This window comes from Malus domestica, chromosome 14, assembly GCF_042453785.1.
Source record: "Malus domestica chromosome 14, GDT2T_hap1".
NCBI lineage: Eukaryota > Viridiplantae > Streptophyta > Magnoliopsida > Rosales > Rosaceae > Malus > Malus domestica.
Genome location: NC_091674.1, coordinates 10,525,561 through 10,536,052, shown reverse-complemented (window position 1 = coordinate 10,536,052; position 10,492 = coordinate 10,525,561). Strand labels below are relative to the sequence as shown.

The 10,492-nt window shown below is 40.1% G+C and overlaps 1 protein-coding gene across 1 annotated transcript; it reads left to right on the top strand.

The window, feature by feature from the left end:
• The first annotated feature begins 8,652 nt into the window (after positions 1 to 8,652).
• On the top strand, positions 8,653 to 10,279 carry LOC103454578 (uncharacterized protein At3g28850). The gene has a single exon (XM_008394178.4). It carries the CDS (start codon positions 8,906 to 8,908, stop codon positions 10,118 to 10,120), a length of 1,215 nt encoding a protein of 404 aa, XP_008392400.3. The 5' UTR covers positions 8,653 to 8,905; the 3' UTR covers positions 10,121 to 10,279.
• The last annotated feature ends 213 nt before the right edge of the window (positions 10,280 to 10,492 follow it).

Sequence of the window (10,492 nt, the reverse complement as noted above, 5' to 3'; positions counted from 1 at the left end):
ACCGATAATGTCCCCATTTGTTCACCGAGGCTCCATCCCTTGGGTGGTATCAAGCCCAATAAACCTCACGTGTGAGGTTTATCTCAAAAAGTCTTGGTGTAATTAGAAATAGAACAGCTATATTTAAACCTTAGATTATTGTTGGACTTCTCCGATGGGGACTATCTTCACATCCATCTTGACTTGTATCAAGCCAACCTTTTATACCAACAATTAGTGGATAACATAATATAACAGTTGATTCCTTAACTAATAGTTTGTCATATTAATTCATGTAAGAAGTATGTATCAATTGACAAACTATGCTGCACGTGATTTGCCACGAGTGTTTCTTTCGGTCCCAGTGTCCAAGAAAGGCTTGAGATAAAATATGAGCACAGGCTTGCCACTGTTTACACAAATAATCTCTCATTGGTAGGAAAATTTATGCAAATCAAACAAATTTGTGAATTTTATTTGTTCTTTGCTTTTTTAAGACTTGGAGTACTTGTATCTAACTTGATACAAAACCGAGTGTAATGACGTTCTAGAATTCATACAGCTGACCTCGCTTAGTGGGATAAGACTTTGTTGTTGCTTATCTGAGACAAAGAGATTGGATAAGGCAGAAGAATAAAGTTAGCAAAGATAATGACTTGGCAGCTCAACCCACATGGGATGAATGGACCTCCGTGGAATTAACCCTAATTTTTTGAATAATTTTGTGAATGGTGGTCCTTCCCATTTATCATAAGTCCATTTCAATCTGCTGGAAAACCATGTCATTTTCTTGGGTTCATTATTATTCTTTCAGTCTCTTTCTGGTAGAACTCAGATAACAGATATTCCCAAACCCAAACCCAAACTAAACCCATGCTCAATTTTAGCATCTCAATCTCGAAAGTTCTAGTCCAGAGTAACCTATGCTCCGGAATTTTTAACAGTTAAATCTTGGTCGTTATATCTTTGATTGAGAACCAACGGTTAAAAGAACTCGAGTAGGCATATGGGTTTTTCAAGAGCTCAACAAATTTGGCATTGATCAATGGACAATGTATTAAATGATTCACCAACCCTTGCACAACTTGCATAACTATAATACTGATTTTGGTGCAAGTTTGCACTAGAGCTTCGTTGGTATGAGGCAAACAATACATTTTGTTTTCTTCTAGGATCTTGGAAACTTGAGGCCTTTGACAAGTCTTTGACTTGGTTTATGTGATTACACTTGCACATTTAGGATCATAGAAATTTGTGAGTGTTGATCTCCTAACTTGTCACAATGTGGAACGATGATCAGTTTGGATAACTCTATTAAAACTTTCGTCCCTTTAAACCTTTTATTTTGGATGTAAATTTTAACATAAAAAATGATCATTGTTCCGGATTGTGATAAGTGCAAGGACAAATACCTATGAATTTTTAGTTTATGAACCCTTGTTTCACATTCATTCATGTGAACAGAGTATGCATTTTTTCTCCTCTGTACCGCTTGTATATGGAGAAAGAATAGTCCCGTTCTCCTAAACTCCATCATCTCCACCGTTTGTACTAAGAAGTCTAAGATTGAACAATAATTGGCCACAATCTCCTTGGACCGTAGGGTCTAGGAGAACGGGATTGAATGAAAGAGATAAATTAATTTATAGAATTAATTTGGCAAGAAAATGCTAATAATTAGAACAATTGTCTATTACAAGAAAGGATATTTGAGAAGTCCTGATGCAAGTAGCAGGTTGATAAGCATGTACTATTGGAATAAGTTAAAATTTAGGAGAAAATGAATGTAAATATTCTGTAATTATTAGAGTCTTGTTTAGGAAGGACAATATGTCCTTTATTTGTTTCCTTTTACAACAAGGATTGTATGTACCTATTTAATCAGAATTATGAAATATACGAGATTAAGCCGTAATATTCAATTTGGCATCAGAGCCAAGCTGTAACCCTAATCCCACTGTGTTGCCGTGCTGTGTGTGTCGTGAAGGAAGGGAGGAAGACAAAACTGGTTTTTTCGTTGCATACCTGCAACAAGAACAGTTTGTCATGCAGTGTGTGTGTTTGTTGTGCAGTGTGCTTGTGTATGCCGTGAGTTTGCTGTGCAGTGTGCTTGTGTGTGCCGTGACCTATAGCGAGTGACAAAGGCGACTTGGGGCTGAAGTTGGAGGGTGGATCACATGGTTCTACCCACGGTTCAATCGTAAACTTGGTTGTTATTCAGAGTGATGCTTCGGCGGTACCTAGTACTATAAAACTTAATGGATCAAATTATCCTCTTTGGTCCAAGGTGTTGGAGATGCATATCGCTGGGCGTGGTAAGAAAGGGTTCGTGACAGGAAGCATCAAAGAACCCAAGGAGGACAGTGCCGAGTATGAAGCTTGGGAGATGAGGAATACCATTGTGAAAGGGTGGTTGATTAATTCCATGGATCCTACCATCATGGGGCTTTTCATCCATCTTCGTACTGCTAGAGAAGTTTAGGAAGAAGTTGCTCGAACGTATTATGATGGGTCTGATATTTCTCAGATTTATGAGTTGAAAGTCAAGTCATTCAGACTTCGACAAGAAGGGAGGCCTATCGGTGTATACTATGCCGATCTCAAAACTATTTGGCAAAAATTGGATCAGATGAGACCAATCAAGATGGAATGTGTTGGTGACTTGAAGACACTTCGAAAGGAAATCCAACTAGATCGTGTGTATGCCTTCTTAGCAGGGCTTGATGATATATTTGATAAGGTGCGTAGTGATATCTTGAGATCACAACCTTTACCATCTGTGGAGGAAGTGTTCTCTATTGTGAGGCGGGAAGCGCAACGCCATGCAACAATGATGGGTAGTCATGGCGTTGGGAATCAGGGGGAATCTCTCCCGTGCTTATGGTGTCCTGGCCACCTTCAGGTAGCCGGACCTTTAATCCATTATCATCAACAACTTTTCAGCCTTTCACTCGGGAAAATAAGGATGACTTGAAATGTACTTTTTGTGGGCAAACGCGTCATACAAAAGATACATGTTTTCAGAAACATAGAGTACCAGAATGGTTTCCGGAATTGAAGAAAAAGTTGCGTGCAAAGGAACGAGGCGCTGGTGGAGCAGGTGGCGGCCGTGCATCCATGACCACTGCTTCTAAGAATGCCACCCCCTCTAGTGATCCAAGTCAAAGTTTGCTGACTAGGACTACTCCTAGTGAAACCTCGGCCATTCTAGGTAGTATGAGGCATGCGTTTTTAGCCTCTGATACAAAACATCATACAGGTTGGATTATAGACTCGAGTGCAATCGATCATATGATTTTTTATAAGAATTTATTTACTAGTATGACAATGAGTTCCCGGAAATGTATTGCAACTGCCAATGGACAAATAGCACCAGTTTTGGGGGCCGGCACTGTGCACCTCACGCCGGCCCTTCCTCTTTATCATTGCCTTATTGTTCCCTCATTGTCTCATAATTTGTTATCTATTCCTCAAGTTACTGAGCAATTAGATTGTGTCGTACTTATGTATCCACTGTTTTGTTTACTTCAGGATATTCAGACCAATGAGATAATTGGGCATGGCACTAAGAGAGAGTGGTTATACTATGTGGATGACGTCGTTCCTGGCAGAGCTAATGCAGTTCAAGCATCCCGTACCAATAATTTACAAGAAGTTTGGCTATTGCATCATCGGTTAGGACATGCTTCGTTTGGTTATTTAAGGCATAAGTTGCCTAGTTTATTCCATGCAATAAAAGAATCAGACTTACATTGTGAAGTATGTATTCTCGTGAAGAGTCATCGTGCTTCGTTTCCTTCTAGTATGAATAAAAGATTATTCCTTTTTTATCTTGTGCACTCTGATGTTTGGGGTCCCTCTCCTGTAAGTACTTTGTTCGACATTAAATGGTTTGTTACCTTTGTGGATGATTGTACACGTATAACGTGAATTTATGTGATGAAAAATAAAAGTGATGTGAGTATGGTGTTTCAGTCCTTCTCTAAAATGATTGCAACATAATATTCCTATGTTATTAAGGTTCTCTGCTCTGATAATGGAGGTGAATATATTGGTGCCGAGTTGTCTCTCTTTCTCCGGGATCACGGAATCTTGCATGAAACTACTTGTCTTCATACCCCCACAACAAAATGGAGTTACAGAGAGAAAAAACCGTTATATCTTGGAGACTGCCCGTGCCTTGCTTATTGGTGCATCTGTACCTACCCAGTTCTGGCATGATGCGGTTACTTATGATGTATATGTCATTAACCATATGCCATCCAGGGTGTTGGATTTTCGTACACATCTCCAAGTGTTAACATAGTTTGTTCCAGTCATGTCCACTCATACTCTTACTCCTCGTGTCTTTAGATGTGTAGCTTATGTTCACATTCATAAGATTCATCGGAGTAAGTTGGATCCATGTGCCCACTGGTGTGTTTTCCTTGGTTTTGCTCCTCAACAGAAAGGGTATAAGTGCTACCATCCTGCAACTCGCCATATGTACGTGACCATAGATGTTACTTTTTCAGAGTCCAAATATTTCTATGGTTTGAGTCCATCACCTTCTGATCACCAGAGGGAGAATATTATCGGTGATCTTAGGTGGTTGGAAATATGTAGCTCAGGGATAGAGTGTACTGAAGAAAGGAATTGTGAAAGCTCTCGGCATATTGCATAAAGGAACCGTGCAGGCTCTCCACATGAGCCTACCGAGCATTGGAGTGTTATTCAGCCACCTGAGTCCTCTCAGCAACAGCTTGCCGTGGATACTGAAGAAAGTCGGCATGAAGTTGCCGACCCAGTCACTTCACTACCTACCGAATCTGCAACCCCCTTTCTCTCGACTTCGATAGTGCCACCCAATGTATCTCCTCTAAATATCCCTGAGGTAAGTACTACTGATACTCATGTACCTAATCCAGATAACATTATGAGTACATATAAGTTTCCACCAAGGCAAAATCATGGTGTTCCTCCTGACAGGTTTTCTCCTGAAGGAAAAGTGAAGTATCCAATAGCTAATTATGTGTCGTGTTCGAACCTTGCCTCGGAACGCCAAGCCTGGGTGAATAATGTATAAGCAATTCAAGCACCAACTAGAGTTGAGGAGGCCTTGAAGGATCCTAAATGGGCTGCTGCAATGGATGAAGAAATGATGGCATTACATAAGAATGATACATGGGAGGTAACGGAGCTACCTAAAGGAAAGAAGCCGGTTGGGTGTAGATGGGTCTTTACAGTTAAATACAAGGCAGATGGATCAGTAGACAGGTATAAAGCAAGGTTAGTGGCAAACGGTTACACTCAGACCTATGGTGTTGATTATCAGGAAACTTTCTCCTTAGTGGCGAAAATGAATACGGTACGGGTTCTAATCTCTTTAGCTGCAAATCTGAATTGGCCACTAAAACAATTTGATGTAAAAAATGCTTTTCTACACGGAAATTTGGAAGAAGAGGTATATATGGATTTTCCTCCAGGGTTTAATATCGGAGGGAAAACCAGAGTATGTAGATTGTTAAAGTCACTTTACGGACTTAAACAGTCACCTCGTGCATGGTTTGGAAAATTTACTCAAGTGGTGAGAAGAATTGGGTATTATCAGAGTCACTCAGATCATACGTTATTTGTGAAACGGAGGAGTGGAAAAGTGACGGCCTTAATTATCTATATGGATAGATGATATGATCATAACAGGTGATGATACAGAAGAGATGATGAGGCTGGAACGAAACCTGGCTGCTGAATTCGAGATGAAGAATTTGAGAGATTTGAAATATTTTCTTGGTGTGAAGGTCACTCGGTCATCTAGAGGTATTTTCTTGTCTCAACGTAAATATGTTCTGGATTTATTAAAGGAAATAGGAATGCTAAGATGTAAACCGGTGGACACTCCCATCGTGGAAAAACATTATTTGGGGATTTATCCAGATCAAGAGCCAGTTGACAAGGGTAGTTATCAAAGACTGGTAGGGAGACTGATTTATTTGTCTCACATTCGTCCGGATATTGCCTATGTTGTAAGTGTAGTGAGTCAATTCATGCACTCACCAAGTGTGGATCATATGGCGGCAATAATGAGGATCTTGGCTTATTTGAAGTCTGCACCTGGTAAAGGGATCTTGTACGCATGTCATGGACATTTGAGAATTGAGGGTTTTACCGATGCTGATTGGGCAGGTGATGTGACTGATAGAAGATCGACATCTGGGTATTTTACATTTGTTGGAGGTAATTTGGTCACTTGGTGAAGCAAGAAACAGAATGTAGTATCATGATCCTCTGTTGAAGCCGAGTATAGGGGAATGGCACAGGGTGTGAGATTCTTTGGCTACAGAAGCTACTTTGGAGTCTCGGTTTTAAACAGACAGAAGCAATGGAGTTGTATTGTGATAATAAGTCTGCCAGAGAAATAGCTGAGAATCCGGTACAGCATGATAGGACTAAACATGTGGAGGTTGACAGACATTTTATCAAAGAAAAGCTGGAAAAGAAGATTGTGTCAATACCGTTTGTGAACTCAGAAGAACAACTTGCAGACATTCTTACCCATGTCGTGTGTCGTAGGCGTTTTGATGATTCACTAGTCAAGTTGGGCATGAGTAATATCTATGCTCCAACTTGAGGGGGAGTATTGGAATAAGTCAATACTTAGGAGAAATGGAATGTAAATATTTTGTAATTATTAGAGTCTTGTTTAGGAAGGACAATATGTCCTTTATTTGTTTCCTTTTACAACAAGGATTGTATGTACCTATTTAACCAGAATTATGAAATATACGAGATTAAGCTGTAAAATTCAATTTGTACTACACCCTTTCAAAGTTTGGACAGACAAATATTCCATTAGTTTAGTTGATACATTTACCATTTAACGATTAGATATGCAACCAACCACATAGAAAATATCATATATCTTAGCGTTAAATGGTCGATGTGTGACAGGGACGAAGTTAGAGATCTGCATGGATGGGGGGTATCCTCAAATAACAAAGTCACAAATTAAAAAGTTCAAAAATGTACTCAACAAAACACTTATATATTAATCCATAAGTTTTTTTATACAACTTATTACAATATCTCTCGACGCGTTTCATGTTTTGAAACGTTGCATGACAACTTCATTACTAATACCATCAAATCTATCTATAAAAAATAATCATGTTATTATTCATCTATTGATCTCTCATCCAATTTCTCAATCGATCTTTAAAAATTTTATGACTGAATATATTCTTTCGACAATAACAATAATGCATAAAAGAATTAATATTAATGTCACAAGCAACTAAATTTCTTTTTTCAATAAAAAAATAATTTAGGGGGGCATCGGCCCCCGCTGGGCCTAAGTCAGCTCCGTCCATAGCCAAGTTTCCACTTTTTGTCACTTTTGTTTTGTTTGTTGTATCTACAATTATTTATGTTTTCGTATTAAAAAATTGGTGGAGGTAGTTTTTATTTATTTATTTATTTATCACAATTGGTGGAGGTTGTTGAGTTCACACCATTCAATTTGGGTGATAATTTGTTATATAAAGATCGTTGAAAAGTTGGTCCTGCAACACGATACACAATTAAAGAACCAAATTTAATATTAAATGTGAAAGTGAGCTTTCAATGCAAGTTTTCTAACCTGCATTGCACATGTAATACTCTTCACTTCTATAACATTTGAAGCATCAAACTAGGACATGTCCTGCATTGTGAAATTGAAGCCTTACCTAACAGTATGATATGTTTGGCTCCTCCACGACGCATATCCAAAGGTTATTGTCAATGTGTTGGTCACGCGTTTGGCTCAAATTCAAAGCAAACAAGACCGTGGTGTTTTTTATATGGGTCAAATTGTATCAGAACTTGGTTGTTTGTGATAAGTGTTTTAGTTTGTTATTAGCAATGGAGGTCAAACCTTACAAAAATTACTCGTTTGAAGCATTATGTAACAAGCAGACATGAAGATAACCATATTACACTACTATTATTACCTACACCAAATATGCTTTCATAACTTCGAATCACTTTCCCCCGCTAACCTAAAGAAAGTCTTCAATTATATCTATGCAAAATATATAGGGAAACTGCAATTAACCATAAATATTGGGATTGACACGTTTATCTTATTTATAAGAGACTTTTCAATATGACTAAAATACAGGACGATATGCATGTTACTGTACAAGTATAAGAAATTTTTTTCAACTATCATTCCACTCGTATAATGACAATAACGTATGTACTGACGTTTCATGCGCATTGAAACACCTTTCCTTATTTACCCTTACGAACGCAGAAATTGGTCCAAATGTCAATCCGCACACATGAATGCAGACTGCGACATATCATACCGGTTCCTTTGCTGCAAATGATTCTTGAAACTTTCCAAAATTAATGATTTCCTTAATCCAAGGTTTTGCCTCGAATGATTCCAAATTTAGTACAACTAGGGCGCTTTAACAAATTTGTTTAATTACAAAATTAATATTTATTTATCAATAAATTCATATAAAAAAACCTCCTAATTAGAAACGAACCGCGTTTTGTGCCTTCATTCATTTTTTCACCTTCCCCTCTCCCACCCAATTTCTCAAATTACCCAAACCCCTTCTTCTCCTTCTTGAAATCTCTTCCTCACCAAAACATTAGTCCCCCTCTCTCTCTCTCTCTCTCTCTCTCTCTCTCTCTCTAAAAGCTCCCAAACCCACCTCTACAATCCTCTCCTCTCCTCTCCTCTCTCTCTCAAAGCTCCCAAACCCACCTCCACAATCCTCCTCTCTCTCTCTCTAAAAGCTCCCAAACCCACCTCCACAATCCTCCTCTCTTTCTCTCTCTAGAACTAGAAGCAATCTTATTCCCTTCAGAAAACAAACAGGGCACAAACCAAACCAAAAAGTCTCTATCTTTCTCTCTCTGTGTGTCTGCAGAGGGAGAGAGAGAGAGAGAGATGGGGTGCTCTGCTTCAAGACCCCTCACCCTTCTAACCAAAAACCCAGAACAGAATTCACAAATTGCTCCTACTTCCTTCCAAGACTCTTCCAATTCCTCCCCACTTCTCTCCACCTCCAGAAGAGCTCTCTCAATCTCCTCTGCCCCTCTCGTCCACCACCCTCCTCTCCGAAAAGGCGACACTCACCACCTCGTCTCCCTCACCTCCACCACCTACGGCTCCCTCCGTCTCGACCCTCCATCTCCCTTAAACCCCCTCCTCAATCTCAACGCTCAGGATTCTCCTGAACATCACCCCCACCCCCCAAAACACTCCACCTCCTCCCCCGACTCCGTCATCAACACCTGGGAACTCATGGATGGTCTCAACGACTCCGACTTCCACACCCATTTCTCTGCAAAACACCCCATTTCTGACCGCCCCATCGCTTTTCCCGAGAAGGCCAGTTCTTGCAGGTACTCAAGAAGACCGTTTGATTCTTTCGAATCGGCGAAATACTCGGAAGTAAAGGTAGAGGACGCATTGCCAGCCCTTTCATCTTCTTCGTCGAATTCAAAGCCTCTGTGGCAGCATTTAGCCGAGGAATCGTTGTTGTCGAAAATGGACCCCAATGTGGTCTTGACTTACAGAAGAGCATTGTCCTCTAAACAGTTGGGCGACAGCAGCAACAACCGATGCAATGTTGTAAGATCATTCACTTGTAGTAGTACACCTTTGCTACATTCCCCATTTTCAAATGCTTGTTTTTGTCTTCCGGGCGCTGAGGATAAAATCGTTATCTACTTCACCACATTGAGAGGAATTCGAAAGACTTACGAGGATTGTTGCGCCGTTCGGATGATATTTAGGGGATTTAGAGTGGCGGTAGACGAGAGGGACGTTTCAATGGACTCGGAGTACAGGAAAGAGTTGCAAAATGCGGTTGGGGACAAGGCGGTGAGTCTGCCACAAGTGTTTGTTAGAGGCAAGTATGTTGGAGGCGCAGAGGAGGTTAAGCAACTCAACGAGGCCGGAGAATTGGGGAAGCTTTTGAGGGGGTTTCCGGTGAGGGATGGCGGGTTTGTTTGTGAAGGATGTGGGGATGCAAGGTTTGCACCGTGCCCGACATGTAATGGCAGCCGAAAGCTGTTTGATGAGGATGAAGGGGAACTGAGGAGATGCCAGGATTGCAACGAAAACGGGTTGATTAGGTGCCCTGCTTGCTGCTTGTGAATGTGGTACTGGTATGCCAACTACTGATTGCGTATAGCTATTGTTCTTAAGTGCCTAGGGGATTTTGTTTTAAGTTTGTTTAATTTTTTTTAGGATTTTGGTTCTTTGTGTTCATTGTCTTCTTGAACAATATGCAATAAATTTCATATTTTCATGACATTCAATTTTGCAGTTCTTTGAATTACATCGATTTTGTGTTCGAGTACGTACCAAAACTTGTTTGTACCAATTTGCAATGCTCCTTCAGCCTTAACTTTTGCAATTGGTATCGAAAAACTGATACACAGTGGCAAAGGGTTTGTAGCTTAGTTGGTGGAGAGCTTCCTCCCTTGAACCCGAGCTTTTGTGTTCGAATCCTCCTTTCCCAATATC